General features: G+C 40.8%; 1 protein-coding gene across 2 annotated transcripts; it reads left to right on the top strand.

Annotated features, from left to right (window-relative positions):
* Positions 1–2,106: 2,106 nt before the first annotated feature.
* On the top strand, positions 2,107–16,738 carry LOC143281947 (uncharacterized). Of its 2 annotated transcripts, none has more exons than XM_076587262.1 (5): positions 2,107–2,292; positions 5,164–5,814; positions 6,860–6,991; positions 9,302–9,475; positions 12,187–16,738. In XM_076587262.1, the coding sequence occupies exons 2-5, from the start codon at positions 5,221–5,223 to the stop codon at positions 13,552–13,554; spliced, it is 2,268 nt and encodes a 755-aa protein (XP_076443377.1). In that variant the 5' UTR covers positions 2,107–2,292; positions 5,164–5,220; the 3' UTR covers positions 13,555–16,738. The 2 variants fall into 2 exon arrangements, with proteins under 2 accessions (XP_076443377.1, XP_076443376.1); XM_076587261.1 differs by lacking the exon at positions 2,107–2,292 and adding an exon at positions 2,321–2,633.
* The last annotated feature ends 1,754 nt before the right edge of the window (positions 16,739–18,492 follow it).

Below are 18,492 nucleotides of genomic sequence, written 5' to 3'. Positions count from 1 at the left end.
AGTCCACACATACTTGAGCTGGTGTACAGAAGTCTGATAGAAAGTGTCATGGCTTTCAGTATTGTGGCCTGGTTTGGCAATCTGACTGTGAAGTTAAAGACAAAATTAAGACGAGTTGTAAACCTGGCCAGCAAAATCATAACCAAGCCCCAGCAACAACTGAACACCCTATATCAGTCCACACTTAGCAGAAAAGCACTCCAAATTTTTAATGATTCCACTCACCCACTTAACTCTGTCTTTCAGAAACTCCCTTCTGGCAGACGATGTAAAATCCCTCTTGCAAAGAAGAATGTGTACAGAAAATCATTTGCCCCCTCTGCTGTTGCTGTGATAAATGATTCGCTCAAATAATGTTTTTATTCCATTGCCTGCGATTTGTTTATTGTTATGATGGCAGTTGTCTTTCTTCCCTATATGTATGCATGCATGCATGCGTGTAAAGAAAGAAGTGAGGGGAGGGGGTGAGCCGGGGAGAAGTGTGTGGGTGCGTGTGTGTGTGTGTGTGTGTGTGTGTGTGTGTGTGTGTGTGTGTGTGTGTGCGCGCGCGCGCGCGCGCGCGCGTGTGCGTGGCCCCGGGCGCGTGCTCAGTGTTACTGTTTTGCCGCAGAGGGGCGTGAAAGGAGTTTTACATGCTTTAATCTTGGTGGCGGTGTTGACCCTTCAACTGTGATTTCATGTTCTTAAATGTTATAATTGTCTTACTGAATATTTTCCTATTATATCATTGAAATGTTTCACTTTATCTTAAAATGTAATTTTCGTTTTCTTACCTAAATGTTTTCTTTTAACATGATAGTTAATATGTATGCTGTCATCAAGGAAGGGTGTGCCAATTGCTCATATGTTTTTGTTTTTTCGGTTTTATCTGTTGATGAGCATTTGTCTTTTTAAATGTTATTATTATCTTACTGAATATTCTTCTTTTTATAATGATTGAAATTTACACATGCGCGCGCGCGCGTGCGCGCGCGGGCACACACGCAACACACACACAGTTGTTGCACTCTGAATGTAATAGTATCCGTTACCCACATGTTTTTCTTTTTACATAATAATTGATGTGTAGGCTACATGGTGATAAGTGAAGGGTGTGTCAGTTTTGTTTTTTGTTGTTTTTTTTGTTTTTTTTTTGCTGACGGGCATTTTATTTTAAGTGAGCCTAAAGAAAATTTTCTGTTTTTGGTTGAAGCAGATAATAAAGTATTTTGAACTGAATTGAATTGAATTGAAACAAAAAGAGTCACTGAATGAACGAGCTTTTAACGAGTTCATGTATCATTTTTGTACATTACAACAATTAAAACGTCGCGATATGTAATATAATAGCAGTAAGTTAAGTAACTGAAAATCCTGAATTTCCAACTATATAAAAATCATCTATAGAATCTTCTTCTAGAGTAAAGATTTTTTATGTCAAAATTCAAGAGCAAGCTCAGCGGACAGCTCCCGTGTCGGCACCGCTTGGCGGTGCTTTTGGCACTTGTGATCGACAATGAAATACTTCGTTTAAACCAACTACAACACAATTATACATGCACGATACTAATCAGATTGATAACAGAAATGCAAACATCTGCAAGACACGCTATAAAAATGTCTAGGTATTGTAAAAACATATATTGCTCAAATCGGCACTGACAAATTCCAATGACTTGAAGAAGAGATAGTTTTGTGGCGCCGAAATGCCGTCAGACATTTCGTACCATCGCATGCCTATAACTTAGGTGTACACGGAAAGCAGTACACGAGAAGAAGCTTAATCATGTACATTTTAATGCACAATCTAAATTCCACGGCAACTATACCGATTTACAGAAAACGAAGGTATTTTGTATGTTTCAACTGAGTGGATTTCGAAGATCGCGTCAAAACTCATTCACATAAATATTAGTTTAAAAAAGTTATAGGCTTTCTGGTCAAATGATATCATTACATTTGAGAAGTATGATCGTTCTGAAGTCCCATAACATAAAACTATAATCTCATCTATAAGGAAGTGTTTATAATTTAACAAATTGATGAAAATCATCATACGGTTCCCTGTAAAGGGAGATAACTTGTGACCGATTTACAACTTCCTTAGTAACCTTCGGCGAGTAACAAACGTCGTCTGCTAAGCTGGCCCAACGAAGATCGTAGCCAACCCGGCTACACAGTTCATTTACGGCATCCTTCAGGATGAAGGCTGGGGTCTTGGGCCCATCGTCAAGCAGCTTCTTTACCCCTCACTAACCTGGATGTCATGCATAGCTGGGAAAGGGCTGTTCCTCCTTGCTTGGAAGGCGTTATGTCAGTGTATCCTCTCTCTTTTTTTTTCTTTTCTTTTTTTTCTACATTTATCCGTTTGGTTGTTGTTGTTGTTCAACTCGGCTTTTAAACTAAACCAGATTATTATTATTTTATAGGAGATGTAAGTTTTCACATTCACTCTTTGAGGTGAGCGAATCGAAAGATTGCGAAAGACAACATGATTCCGGAAATTTCTTTCTTTCTTTCTTTCGTTTTTAAAACGGCGTTTTGAAGTCCTTTGAACACAGCTGCTCGATGTATACTTCCATCCTGACCCGGGAATTGGAAATCTCTGACCTGCTGTTTCTTCCTGAAGTCGGCCAGGCTTGTTGAGGAAGAAGGTGAATGCGTTTTTATGGATACAGATTTTTACAACTCTGTTGCTATGGAGAGCAGCATAGATAGGCCTATATATCACACATAAATATTCGGCTGGAAGCGTTTTGCTCACGTAATAGTGTCAATTTATCTACTTTTGGATCACTATAATTATAGTGAACTGTTCCAAGGTTTAATCAGGCATAGAGTATACTACATTTATTTCTGACTCAATAAAGATTTAAATCATGGAAAATACATGGCCCTTATAAGTTTTGTCAATTTGGTTTTTGAAGGCGTTTTCTGATGATGCATTGATGGTGTCAGAGGAAAGGTTATTCCACAGATTAATGATATGGTTAGTAAAAAAAAATTGTGGAACTGGTTACTTACAACGTTTGTCTTAAGTTTGAAATTGCACAGTCGAGTCTTATCAAATTTAGCCAAGGTGAACAGGGAAGAGGTAGTGCAGGGATCATAAATATTGTGCATGATCTTGAATACTTCAGTGAGATCACCTCTTACAGTCTTAGTCACCGAAATTCTATTTCCAGACTGGGCAGTTTAAATAGAGCTAGGTGCTCCTCATAACAAAGGTCTCCAGTACCATTTATAAACTTAGTCAATCTTCGTTGAAGGCTTTCAATAATATTTATGTGCTTTATCAAGTAGGGGCACCATACCAAGTTCCTGTATTCAATTATGGGCCTAACTAAAGCTCTAAGTAAAGGAACCATAATTTCAGGAGACATATTTGTAATATTTCTCTAAAACATACCAGAAATTTGATTTCTTTTAATCACAATATTACTTATATGTGTATCAAAGCTTAATTCTGGGTCCATGGTGACCCCCAGATCCTTTTCAGCATATATATATATATATTTTTTTTTTTTAAAGAATGGAATCCCTTATCGTTTATTTGTGTTGCAGTTAGCCCAATCACTGCATCTCCTTCATGGAGAACCTTTGGTGTGTGTGCGTGCATGCATGTACGTGTTTGTGTGTATGTGTGTGTTGTAGAATGTGTTTTAAAAAAAATTTTTAAAAAATTGCCAGTCTGTTGTTGTGGAGAGGAACAAGATATATATATATTTTTTTTAATCAAAGAGTGGAATATTTCTCTTTTAGTAAGCCCTTTTGGAGAGAGAGAAAGAGTGTTTGTGTGCATGTGCTGTAGAATGAGAATTTAACCAAGCACTTTATTTAATGTGGTAAATTTATGATTAATCGTGTTCCTACTGCATGCTGGGTTTTACCAATTTACTGTTTTGTGTTTGTAAACAGTTGTCATCTGTATACATTACCAAAGAACCTTCATTCCACATATATTTGTAACTGGGCCTGGAGGTTAAAAGGGACATACATCACTCTTTTGATGAATTGAATTTGTATCATTATGATGTGATTTAAAAAAATACTTTTTCCCAAATGGCCTTGATCAATATGCCAAGTATACTGGCATGCTAGCTGATGCAAAGAAGGTGTGATCACACACCAAAAAAATTGTTTAACGACAGAGACAAAATGATGAAACTACTTTTGGAACAAATGCTGCTTATGTGGAGCTGCTAACACAGTGTTTTGGACCATTAAAGAAACCCACAGCACAGCCCCAGGTATAGCCTGGCACTGTTCCCAAGCCCACAAATTGCAGCGTCCTCCCTCAGAAAAGAGTACTGAACAGAGCTGAGTAATAATACTTGATGTTTCTCTGCCATGTTTGAAACAAAGGCACCACAATGAAAGGGAAGGCAACTACACAGTTTCAGGGAACAGGACTTTCCCATCCCTCATAATGCTTAGGGGAAAAGTGAACAGTTGCACTCAGCCTTCCATGGGATTCTCTCAAAGGTCTGCGAATGGACTGGATGGGCTTTCTGGGTTTGCTCTTTTAGAAGATGAAACTTCACTGTCGCAAGGCCTCTGTTCATTATGTTTTACTTTAGCATATAATATATACACAAAGCTAATATAGGCTTCAAGGCCTGACAAGCACATAGGGTTTATATGAAGTTTAGACATTTTCCCCCCACTTTTTAAAAATCTTAACAGGAGATGTGGCAAAGTATACATATGGATCAGTCCGGACACTTTGTCACCTTGAAACTGTTCAGCACAGAGAGTCTGGCAGTGCATCTACAGTCTTCCAAGTAGGGACACTGAAGCTCCTGCAGCATCTGGTTGATGAATGGATCTTGTACATGTGAAGACAAAACCCAAGCCATGAACAACTTGGTTAAAGGGTATTAGCAAACAGGTCGTTAAACTCAACTCTATCTTTGTGCCTTTGGGCATTCCACTGCTTTTTAGGCTTGGGCCTTGATGTTGGTCACTCCTGTTTTCAGGTTGTGGAGCAGGAAGTCCCAGTTTCTGTTTGCTTTGGTCACAATAATTCCACATGCTTGTCAGACTTGGTATTTTTATTGTTTATTTCTCCTTTTTTGTGCTATTTTTAATTAATTCAGTTTTATTCAGATTGAATCTATATTCATTCACAAATAGAGATAGAATATGTAGACTAACACACTATGTAATCTGTTTCCATTGCAGCTTGAAGCCCATACAAGCCCACCGCACACAGGTTGCCAGTGGAAGACTGCAGATAACATGGACCCACCCATGTCAACTCAAACAGCTCTCAGCATATGTAGTCCTGGAAATAAGTTTGGACCATACAAGTCACCCCAAACTCTTCTTGGTGACTGTAGTCAGAGTGATAAGACTGCACCATGTGAGGTGCCCAAAAAAGCTGTCAAAAAATGTAGTCAGGGAGATAAGACTGGACCATGTGAGTTACCCCAAATGGCTTTCAATGAAAGTAGTCAGGGACCAGGAGATGAGATTGGACCATGTGAGATGCCCAAAATAGCTGTCAGTGACTGTAGTCAGAGAGATGAGTCAGAAAGTACACTGCCTTTGTCTCCTCAGACACGTGTTAGTGACTGCAGTCATGGAGATGAGTCGGAAAGCACACTGTCTGTGTCTCCAAAAGCACCCCTCAGTGACAGTAGTCAGGGAGATGAGGAGCAAGAGCCCCAGACCAGTGTAATTGAAAAAGCTTTCAAGTCAGAGGAACACTTTAGGATACAACAGAAGTTTGAGGAGCTTCATTGGGAGATTTCTACAGCTTTAGAGGAGCGTGTGAACCAAGGAAAGAACTTGGAGCCCTACATGGACTCGCTGCTGGCAAGCCATGATGAGGTAAAGAATCCTAGAATCAATGACTTGGTGATTGGTAGACCATAATGAATCAGTCATATTAAAGCTTTTCTTGTGTGGTACTTCTTCAGCTCTGAAACTTCATTATGGAATTTTGCTGAAGTGAAACATGGTTGTACTAGAATGTAAAATTGTTTTTATATGACCACTGTAGCACACATAAAATTTTGTAATGTACATGTGCATTCATGGTCATTATCTTGCACCGACACCTATAGTTGTCCTTTTCCCCTTACCCACCTCATTTGCACACAGTTAAACTGTGTACTGAAAAGAAACTAAAGCCAAAGTGAAACAATTCACTGTTGTTGTTGTTGTTGTTTTTTTTAAGGCAGTATTGCAAATAACAACACCACACATTTATATGTATCTTATGTATCTTTTTATTTTCTTTTTCTTTAAAAAAAAAAAAAAATTTGCTTTGCTTTGGTTTGATTTAAACTATTTAGTTTGATTTCGTGAGTTCTTTTTTTTTCTCTTAATGAGTCCTACCCCACTTTTCGGTGGAGGTGGTCTTTTTTGTTGGTGTTGTTGTGACTATGCATTTCTATAACTGTAAAAAAAAAAAAAGAAAAAAAAAAAAAGAAAAAAAAAAGAACCCCCACAAAACACAGCTGGTGAAAAACACGTTGATTTAGATAAGCTATTATAATGTAAATACTCTTTAAAAGAATGGTCAGAAATCTTTCAGGAAGTCATTACTTGATGGAGGAAAAAAGTCTTCTTTTTTTCAGCATTAGATTGCAAGTTTTGCTCTGCTGTCTACAAGTCTGCATACATTACATAGATAGACAGACATCAGTACAAAGCAGATGTGTATATGATACTCAATGCACTTGTGGGTGTTGGTACATAATTTCAGTTACAAAAAGAGTTGGAACAAAAAATCAAACCAGTTTTAATAATATTATTGTGTCTGTTTTTATTTTATTTTATAGTATTATTAAACAAGGTTTCTTCGTTTCACTGGTGTTTTGTGCTTTAGACACTGTCCTGAATAGATGGCTACATGTGTGTTTGCTGACAGGTGAGGAAGAGGCTGCAAAACCACAAGAGGCACCTTTGCCATCTGGTAGAACTTTACCATGAACATCAGATGGACATCCTCAAAACTCAGTATAACCACCTGCTGCAGCAGACCCTTCTAGTTAAAACAGAGGTTAGACAAAAACCATGACAGTTGCATACATGTGGTGTGTGTGTGTGTGAGTGTGTGCGCGCACGCTGTTTGAAAATGTTTCTGTTCAACCTGACCTGTGGATCTGAAGAAGCTTAGTTGTCTTTTTCTCTATATTCCCCCTAAACCCCCTTCCCCCAGTTTTCTCTCTCTTTCTCTCTCTCACTTTATTTATTTATGTATTTGTTTGTTTTAGCTAATGAAGTATCTGTGTAGTATGTGTGCTTGTTGGTGGGTACATATGTCATATGTTCTCTGTCTTTGCTTGTGTGTGTGTGTGTTTTATGTGTGTATGCTTATATGTGTGTGTGTGTGTGTTTTGGATTTGATGATACAACATTTTCAACTTGTATTATTTTCTCATATGTTCTATTGATAGTATTAGTTATGTGCTGTTGTATAACATTTTGTGCAATAGTTTGTGTATTGTGTGACATTTAGAGTAATAGATAATGTATTGTTTCATGGGAGGCCCTCAGAGCCCACTCTATTGGGAATTTGCACTATATAAATATATGTATCGTTGTTGTTATAATATTATTATTATAAAAATATTGACACCCCCTACAGCTGTCATCTTTTTCATACATGGTCCCCTCTGTGAGTGTAATCTCAGATCATCTTGCTTGCTTGAGTAACCCTGAACAGCCAGACAGCTATCATCTGCTGCTCAGCTGAGTGATATGCTGTAATAGTTTAACATAACTGTCAAAGTTTCCTTAATATAACTGTCAAAGTTTCCATGCTTGAAATGGAGCTTCTCAGTAATTTGCACTGAATTTAATTTTCAGTCCAACAGTATTGTTATACATATTGATTCTTTGTTATTTTTTTGTATTAGTTGGGTGAATTAAAATCATGATTTTTTGTATATTCTGTTTGTAGGTCATCAGAAATGCATAATGTTTGTTTTTCTTTTTTCTTTTTTGTCTGCTCCTGTTGTTCCATGTGTGGTGTCATTGTTTCCATTTGGAGGTGGTGAAAAAAAGTTCGAAGAGTTCTGCTTTGAGTATTTTTCAGTTTTGTCCCTTGACCATTGCTATCCCAAGAGGTCATCACACCCCCACTCCAATCATTTCCCCAGCACCATTACTGGTTTTGTTTCCGAAAGGCTTACATCATCATCATCTTTCTCTGCTAATTAAGCTGACTGCATTGGACAGCTCTTTACACGTGCACCGCCACTGACCAGAAACCATAAAAAGTGAAGCATGATTAACATTGTCAGCATTAGAAAAAATCTTGTTTAGATGTTACTGGTCATACACCAGACTCAAACATTTGGAATGCAGGTTTAACCCTTTGACTGCTGTTGACAAGTATGCTTGAATAGAAGGTATTCCCCCTAACAGAGTAAAGACGAAGGTTATTAATATTTGGACTTCTTCTTGGGACTGCATTGCTTTCATTCAACTAAATCAGTTATACCATTATAAAGTACATGAAAGTAGTAGATGCGCTTCAAGCTCTTGCCACACATATTCCATTTCACCAAGTTTCAGTGGTCAAGGGGTTAAAGGTCTTTGAGCTGGCACAGTTTGACTTATGTTTGTTTCCTTCTATGATGTGGTGTCACTGGTGTTGACAGTGTGTTGTGCATGATGCTGGTGTTGACAGCGTGTTGTACACGATGCTGGTGTTGACAGCATGTTGTGCGTGATGCTGGTGTTGACAGCGTGTTGTGCATGATGCTGGTGTTGACAGCATGTTGTGCATGATGCTGGTGTTGACAGCATGTTGTGCACGATGCTGGTGTTGACAGCGTGTTGTGTCTTGATGCTGGTGTTGACAGCGTGTTGTGCCTGATGCTGGTGTTGACAGCGTCTTGTGCAGTATCAGTATCAATATCAGTAGCTCAAGGAGGCATCACTGCGTTCAGTCAAATTCATATACGCTACATCACATCTGCCAAGCAGATGCCAGACCAGCAGCGTAACCCAACGCGCTTAGTCAGGCCTCGAGAAAAAGAAAAAGAAAAAAAGTATAACAGAAAAATACATAAAAATACTTCTACTAATAATAATAATATTTATAAGGTGCAAAATCTGGATGAAGTCAACTCTAAGCACACGCGCGCGCACACACACACACGTACACACACACATGATGCTGGTGTTGACAGGGTGTTGTGCATGATGCTGATGTTGACGGCATGTTGTGCATGATGCTGGTGTTGACGGCATGTTGTGCACAGTGCTGGTGTTGATGGCGCGTTGCACACAATGCTGGTGTTGACGGTGTGTTGTGCGTGGTGCTGGTGTTGACAGCGTGTTGTGTGTGTTGTCGGAACAGGCCATGAACTATGAAGCCAGCCTGGCGGACCTGCAGAACCAGGCCAGTGATCATCTGGTGAAGATGGAAAGAGGGACAGAGGCTGACACACCCCAGCTTGGTCTTATGACCAGAGATCTGCAGCACATCAGAGAGATGTTTGAGTTTCTCTCTCAGTGGAAGCCAGCAGGGCCGGTAAGGAAATTAGGGGATGATAGTGACTTTTGAGTGCTTGGGTTCAGTTCCTTCCTCAAGGTTGGCTCATTCAGTCATTGTCTTTAACTTCTGTGTTTTTAGTCTTGCACACATGCACGCGCACTTGTTCACACATAAACACACACATGATCACACCCACGTGTTTTTTCTTTGTCTGATATCACTAACAGGTCTGATATCAATAACATGTCAGGTCAGGGGCATAGCCCTTGCTACTGGTACCATGTAACCCAGTACTACCTGCTGCATGTAACGTATCCCAACAACGGACCAGGCGGAGGAGGAAACCTTTCCCAACGGCTGTGAAGGCTGAAGAGGATGACCAAAGGGCAGGGGGAGGAATTATCCTTGGCTGGAAGTCCTCCTAGGAGACAGAGCTCCGAAGAAAAAAACCTGCACCTGCCGAGGCCGTCCTACACGTGGCAGTATCTGCACCTGTGGGACTGTGAGCGTCGGTAGGCGAGAGAGTGGGGAAGGGACTGCACAACTCCTCGCTAAAAAAGTCACCTGTGCTGGTCAGGCAACCAGGCTAATGTCGGAACGATGAGCTAGCCTTTCAAAACCCAGCTTTTCCAAGCCCTGCGGCGATGGAGAAGTGGTAACGGGGACAGGCAGAGGATGCTGCTGGCAGTTCCTAGTCACGACCCTGCACGCAGGCGGCTGTGGGGTGATGGCTGTCCGCCGTAGACTGGGGCAGATGCGGCGCCCGTATCCTCCCACAGTGTCAGAGCAGCCCTTTTTAGGGACAGCACTACTCTCCCCACATGGGGAAGGGGAGATAAAAGGATCCCCAAACAAAGCCTGCCTCACCTAGTACCTAGTAGGAAACCGCACCTACTTGGACATCCAACAATAGCGGTCGAAAACAGAAGAAAAGAACCAGAGAGTCATGCCCTGACTTTTGGTGCCTGGAATGTTTGCACCCTCTTAGACAGAGACAACAGACCAGAAAGAAGCACAGCGCTCATTGCTAGAATGCTTGATCGCTACCAGGTGGACATAGCAGCCCTGAGCGAAACCAGGTTTGCGGGTGAAACCCAGCTGGAGGAAGTTGGAGGGGGCTACACCTTCTACTGCACTGGGAAGCCAGATGGCACCCCAAGAACCTCAATCGTGGGCTTTGCCATACGAACCAAACTTGCACGACAGCTTGACAGCCTTCCACGTGGGATAAACGACAGGCTGATGACCCTGCGTCTGAAGCTGTCCAAGGATCGCTTCGCCACAGTCAGCAGCTGCTATGCCCCGACGATGACCAACCCTGATGACATCAAAGAAGCTTTCTACGAGGAACTCAGCCGCACCATTTCAGCGGTAGACAGAAAGGACAGGCTGATCATCCTTGGGGATTTCAATGCCCGCGTCGGCGTGGACTTCTCCTCGTGGCCAAAAGTCCTAGGACAGCACGGCACAGGCAAGTGCAACTCCAACGGACTGCTTTTGCTCTCACTCTGCGCGCAGCATGGACTGACCATTACCAGCACCCTCTTCCAGCAAGCGGACAAGTACAAGAACACATGGATGCACCCCCGCTCCAAGCAGTGGCACATGCTGGACTATGTGATTGTCCGGCAGAGGGACAGAGGTGATGTTTCCATTACACGCTGCATGAGAGGAGCCAGTACTTATGAGAAGATTCATGAGCATCCTCCCCCCCACCCCACCACCACCCTCCCCCCATCCCCCAGCTGGATGACAACGATGGTCATCATCGATCTCGATGGACACACCACCACCACTTATGAGAAGACTGTACATGAATGAAAATTCAACAAAATCATGTAAAAGAACATCCATGGCATTATGATATGGAACACAATGCTGTAACAGAGTACAAGAGGCTTGGTTTTAAAACAAAGTGGTAGCCTAACCATATATTTCTCATAAATATTTTTTGAGTGTATATAGTCGTTGCAGCATTATCATGATTATTAATGGAATGCAATCAAATGGTTGTCCATATACATGTTCTTATATTTTCAATGCATGTAAGTTTGGATGGGTTTATTTTCCTATGTATATATATATATATATATTTGTTTGTATATTTATTTGAATATTGTATTATTACCATGGTGTTTCCTTTTCATGATAAAAGGGTGAACTTGAAACTGTTTTCTTCATTTTTTCTATTTACCTCTTTTTTTCTTGTGAATACCATGTTTTGGAAAGAGACAGAAACAGCCCAAAACTAACTTATCATCCCTTTGATGAAAAAATAGATACACATAGAAAAAACACTGTCAGTCTTGTGCAGCCTGTTTCAGACATTCTCACCAGATGACAACTCTGTGAATCTTTTCAGTCAGCTCAAACCAGTGACTGAAAATGAAAAGATACTGTGAAAGGAATTGGGTACCTCCAAAACGGTACACCTTTTTGTCTTTGACTCATGCACATAAAATGAGTGTGTAACAACTGTGTTTTGATTTCCCATATGTGCATGTGTGTGTGCGTGAGAGAGAGAGAGAGATGAGAGAGAGATGTTGGCTTTTTCTCAGTAGTTGCAAGTGTTACAGAAACTGAACCAGGCAGAATGAAAGATATGAATAAAACCTGTGTAGACATCACCTTTATGAAGGTGCTTCAAGATGTTTAAAAATTTTTTTTTTATAGAAATCAATAAAATTTATGTAGCCATCACCGTTGTGAAGGTGCTGCAAGATGTCTGATTTGTTTGGGTTCTTCAGGTGCCAAGACAGGTGGTGACGGCTGATCTTCCTGAAGTGGGCATTGGTGACCTGCATGGTCTGATGGGCACTGTGGATCTCTCAGAGGATATGGACCACCACTCTGATCTCCCTGTGCCCGGACAGCAGTGCCTAGCTGGGAAGTCTTGGGAACAACTTGTGCTTGGAGATGCCCCCACACCAAATGTTGCTGTGTCAGAACATGTGCTTGACAACTTGACAGTGAATACAGACATGACTGTGAACAGACATTTACATTCTAGAATGATGACAAGCAAAAGGAGACCAGTTCTGCATGAGGAACACCATGCAACGAAAGAATACATCGCTTCTGTGAGGAAGAAAGGCCCTGTGCAGAAAAAACAGAAAGTAAAAAAAGGCCCACTGACTGCTGAAAAGAAGGCACAGGGGAGGGAGATGATTCAGTCCATCAGCAGAGACATGCAGGCCACAAGGGTGTCCCAGCACAGCGCAGCACAGACTCACCAGTGGGTGTCCATCACAACGCCGCCGGGATCTTCCCCTGTCGTGGTGTCAAGGCAGGGCAGTGTGCCCACAGCCATCGCCCCCATGCCTGGCGGCAGAGTGTGGGTACTGTATCGAAATGAACAGATCATGGACATGCTGGATGAGAGTGGGAAGGTGTGCTACTCTACCAGGATAGGACGTTGTCCTTTTCTCCTTGCACCCTACGGAGCGACAGATGTCCTTGTGGCTCATGGCAGTCCAAAATCCCTCATGCTGTATGCCAAGGGACAAAACTGCTATGTACTGTTTGGGAGATTTGAGTACAAGTCCATAGCTGCAACAACCTCAGGAATCGCTGTTTGCTCTGCTAACAGAGTCTTCTGGGTTCCTGTGGAGGGGAAAATGAACTGGATCAAAGTGTATGGAGGACCAAACAAGCTGCACAGTTTCTCCTCTCTGACCATAATGATGTACAAAGGCAAGCATGTAATCTGTGTGGCAGACAAAAGAGGTGTGGTCTATTTTTTTCAGCAGGAAACTTCAGATACCTTCACAGCCTACCCTCCTTTTGGCTTTGAGAAAGGGATGAAGTCTGGGTCGAGGAAGCAGAAGAAAAGACCTTTCACTCCAGTGTGTGTCTCATGCCATCCCACTGGATTTCTGGCGGTGCTGGATGCAGCCTCAGACAGTGTTTACATCATCAACACCAGGAAAATGTTTGAGTCCGGTCTGACAGGGTCCCAGTGTGTCACATCTGTCATTTCTGCAGACAAGCTTTGTTGTGGTGTGCCTCTGTTGATTGCTTTTGCTGTGGGAGACAGGGAGGAGGAGGATCCCAAGCTGTGGGTGGGAACCAAGTCAGAGCTCTGTCTCACTCCCCTTATCTTTCTGCCCTGGTAGGAACTCGCAGATCTATCTCAGTGCTTTTTGAGGACACACTGTCCTATTACTGTATTAGAGGACACACTGTCCTGTTAGATGACACACTGTCCTGTTAGGTGACACACTGTCCTGTTAGATGACACACTGTTAGAAGACACACCATCCTGTTGGAGGAACCAACATGCTATTGGAGGTCACACCGTCCTGTCCCATTCCATACATGAAATCTGTCTTGGTTTTTTTTTTAAGGGGAGAGGGGGGGGGGGGGGGGGGGTGATATTTTTGTCAAATCTCACCCAGACACATGAACTTGGAATCAAGCATGTGGGAATCCGGGGTGAAAGAGTGCTTAGAAGCTGGAATCTTGAACTAATCTTACTAAGTTACTATTTTTTAAGCAAATGTTTTCAAGGATCTTTTGAAAGATGAAGTATCTTGGATGTTGAGGTGATCAGGAAGTAGAGATTTCCAAAATAAGGGGCCATAAAAAGAAAATGAGCATTGATCTTAATGTTTTGTTCTAACTTGAGGGTTCTTCACAGTTTTTGTAGTTGCTCAGGAGGGAAGGTGTCTTGAAGGCAAGTGAACAAAAAGCAGGTCTGACAGATTTTGAGATGTACCACAGAAGAATGAGTGAACAGGGACTGTGAATTTGTACTTGATGCATGTTTGAACAGCAAGCCAGTTATGAGTGTTGAGTTGGGATTGCACTTGAAAAGTTTTTCTACTTTTAAAACCGAGCTGGGAAACAGAATTTTAAAACCTTTTTTTTTTTGTTTGTTTGTTTCAAGTTAAGCAGGAGTTCGCGAGGAAAAAATTTCACTTATCTAATTTTGAAGAAAAAAACATTAAATAAGTGTTTCTGTGGTCTGTAGTTTTCATCATCAGTGTGACCAAAACATAATTGCTTGTTTGGTGTCATATACTGTTCCCGGTCCACTCTTAGCCAATCAAATGCCTCTAAAAGCTACAAGTGCTGAATCATTCCGTATATTTATCACCAAACATGGAGTATAATACACACTCCTCTTATCTGGAATTTCTTTTGATTTAAAAAATCTAATAAATGAATTTAAAAAAAAAAAATCATTACAACTGTTGATTAATTAACTAATTCCCTTAATAAACTGTAAATATGTTGCAAGGGTGCTTGAGAATCCTAGTTAATTAAGCTTCGAAGTCTTCTTTGAAAGTTGCACCCACAGGTGATGTTAGCACTGATGTTGAACGGCTGTAAGTCTAGGTTTGTATGGATGATCAGTAATATGAAAAAACAACAACACACACCACTAAAAAATCCAAGCAGGGTCTTTTGCTCTGCCAGGTGATGTGAAAGTATTCCAAACTAATAATCACACATGAGAATCAACACAACAGAGCAGAGTGTTTCCCGGCTCTGCTGAGTGAAATAAAAGTATGTGTACTTGTAATTATCACAAAAACCTCCCATTCCAAATGTTCAAAACTCCAGTACAGTATGTTACATGTGCTGCTGGTTCAGTGGAGGAACTTTCAACGAATGAAACTTAGCACTCACTGAGATTCCAGATTTGATCAAATACGCACGTTAAAGATCCCGTAATCCATGTCAGCGTTCGGTGGGTTATGGAAACAAGAACATACCCAGCATGCACACCCCCGAAAATGGAGTATGGCTGCCTACATGGCAGGGTAAAAACGGTCATACACGTAAAAGCCCACTCGTGTGCATACGAGTGAACGTGGGAGTTGCAGCCCACGAACGCAGAAGAAGAAGAAGAAGATGCCCTTGTAGAACGGTCAGGCATTGATAGACAAATAAAAAAATATCTCATGAGATATCATATAGCTTTCAAATTGCTGCCTGACATTCTCACACTACACAAAACAGGCTGCCTGTTCTCTTCACATAATAGTAATAGTATTTATCTAACGCTGAAATCTTGTACAGAGACAAATAAAAGTGCTTTCACACCAGTCATTCACATGCATGCATAACTCTAAAACTGGAGAAACTGAAGACATTTCCATACATTATAGACATATCCCACAGGCTACAAGAAACTGGACATCTTCCATACCAGTTTACACCGAATGGCTCGTTGATGGCTGCCTGGGTCTCATAATATCCCCCAAGTACTTGATTTATTCACAAATTATTTATTTGAATACATCTTTGTTAAAGATTGGAGAAATACCCATTCACCTCTTGCATGTATACAATAAATAAGACTAAATCTATGATATATGTTGCTTATCCTTTGCTGCACGTCATGGGTATTAAATGACCCAGAGTCATGATTTTTTCTTGATAACTGAGTCAGTTTTTAAGCTACTTTCACAAAATTTTATCACTTTGTCAATGAAGCATGGTCCCACATCTGTATCAAAAATTGTTTTTGTCATTACACAAAGGAGTAAACAAAAAATAAAACTCCCAGTACGTCGTGGGTCTGAGCAGACCCATACTCTCAAAAAAGAAACCATGAGCATTGTACATTGTGGGTGTTGACAGACCCACGCATTCTGAAGACGCAGAATCTGAACCTTGTCTAAGTGGCCTGTCTCCTATGATGCGCTGGCGTGATTCACTTTTACAAATATGTGAGTACTGCGCATGCGTATTTGGCTGTACATCTTTAGCGTGGAATAGCCTGCGCTGCAATTTCTGTGGTCACTCCATCTGATCTTGCTTTTTCTTTTTACTGTATCAATTACATGCAATGATTCTGTTTTTCCTCTTTTCTTTTTGCCATCAAAATCTCTTGCCCAGTTTGTGAGGTTTCAATGATGAGTTTGTGCATGTGCAATGTGAATTTGCTTCCCAACATGACCCTTGATCTAATGTAATTTTGGTGCCTAGATTGTTATATGCATCTACTACACATGAATTTACTTGCTGGTTGTTCAACCTTGTTTCATGAATACTTTTTTTCCCTGTAAGTAGATGTATTCATGTGACAAGGGTGTTCCCCCACCCCACGCCCCTCTCCCGGTTTTAAATCTCCAGTGAAATGGAAGGGTGTGCTGTGGGCTTGTAGTCCTTTGTTTCAGTGAAAATGTTTAGGTTCATTATTTTCTGTTGCAGTGACAGATTGTTTCCGAGGGGTGGTGTTTGTTGGGTAATCTGGATGATGTGTTTGTTGACTGTGTTGTGAAGAATTTGTTGTGCAGGGTATAAAAGTATGACATGATAATGCGATTAGCTTAGATTTGGACAATTTGTACTGTGTGTGCGTATGTATTCCTGTATGTGTGTGTGTGTGTGTGTGTTTGCATTCTCAGCTTTGACTGAACAAACTATTCAATCTTTAAAGAAGGCAATTACTTCATATGTAAATAAAGCTGTGTTGTCAGAAAACATGCACGTGTGTGTCTTTTTTCCCCATTACATACTGAATAGCCTTTACATGACTGTATTACAATCAGCGTATTTAGTGTGAATTCCTCAGTGGAGGTTCGGTCACATACTCCTAATCACACACTCCCTCTCTGTGTAACAACTGTGTACTCACACTTCTAAGGTGCATCACAAGCATACTAACGATGCTCATTCTCTTATTTATATATATATATATATATATATTTTTTTTTTTTTTTTTTTTTTTTAATATGTGTGCCCGCTTACACACATGAACACATGTGCACACACACAAGAACACACACACACATGGACACACATGCATGCATGCACACACAAAGCAATACACATATGCAAGCACACTCATTTACATACACACATTCACACACACACACACCAACAACTTCAACAAGAACACACACACACACACGCACGCACCGCACCTACACACATACACACACACCAACAACTTCAACAGCAAGAACACACACATACATATGCACACACACTGCACCTATGAGAGCGCAGTTACATCATACGACACACAGTCAGTGGTACACATCACAGCTGGTTTGTGTACCACAGCACATGACATGATGTTCAAAGACGGGTCTGTGTGTAAATAAGTGCAGGCGCACGCATGCACGCATGGTCATTGGTACGGACGGGCTGTATGCATGACCATACATATTGAAACAAAGAAGCAAGTTTAATCATTTGCATAAAAGCCTATTACATTTATTTGTCATCTGTAAACTCTGTGTAACTTTGCATGTGCACCACTTCATCTTCATATGCACAACAAACATAAAAAGGAACCAGTCCATTCCATGCTTCAAAATTTGTCACAACTTTCCTAGGTCTGTACACACACACCCACGATGTTTTATTCCTGAAGAAAAAAGCGTGGGTCTCTGGAGACCCACGACATATGGCAAGACTTTATTCCTTCACGAAAAGCATGGGTCACTGGGGACCCACGACGTGTGGTGGGCAGTAGTTTTAGGTGATGTACAACAAAGGTTAATGGATGCATAGGGTTTTCCTCCAAACGTTTCTCAGTGTGTGCGTGTGTGTGTGTGTGTGTGTGTGTAAAATAAAACAGAAGTAAGAAAAAAGAAGTATGTTATGTGATCACACAAACACAAGCAATGAACTTCTCACTGAAAAATTCGTCTACTGAGTTCTTGGTCGACTTTCATTGTCGGAGAGAAAATTGTTTTACAAAAAAAACAACATGATTATAATACCTGAAATTATGAAACCTGGTATTCACATACTGACTAAAATGATTAACTGAGCTGATGGGTTCTCTCGGCTTTGTAAATTCATGTCATTGCCACATGTATGGTATTACAGTAAATTAATTCTTATATATATGTGTGTCTGTGTGTTGATAGATAGATTGATCAAGATAGATAGATAAATAGATTGATCAAATGGCCAGTTTGTATGGCCATTGTACATGTATCTAACTGATTGTGAGTACAATGTTAAATGTGTTTATGTTTCTTATATGTTACATGAAATATGTATTAAAGAAACCCTGAAATAAACATGTCTTATCATGTCAAGAGCTGTGTTTTAAGAGTATTTGACAAGAAGAGTTGAGTTAG

This window comes from Babylonia areolata, chromosome 5, assembly GCF_041734735.1.
Source record: "Babylonia areolata isolate BAREFJ2019XMU chromosome 5, ASM4173473v1, whole genome shotgun sequence".
Classification (NCBI taxonomy): Eukaryota; Metazoa; Mollusca; class Gastropoda; order Neogastropoda; family Buccinidae; genus Babylonia; species Babylonia areolata.
Note: the sequence above shows the minus strand (reverse complement) of the source record. Positions and strands in the feature narration are given on the sequence as shown.

Excerpts from the sequence above, each read along its gene's own strand:
- LOC143281947 (XM_076587262.1), top strand. The coding sequence starts at position 5,221 with ATGGACCCACCCATGTCAACTCAAACAGCTCTCAGCATATGTAGTCCT. Across the intron at positions 5,815-6,859 it reads TGCTGGCAAGCCATGATGAG|GTGAGGAAGAGGCTGCAAAA; the intron begins GTAAAGAATCCT and ends GTTTGCTGACAG. Across the intron at positions 9,476-12,186 it reads AGTGGAAGCCAGCAGGGCCG|GTGCCAAGACAGGTGGTGAC; the intron begins GTAAGGAAATTA and ends TGGGTTCTTCAG.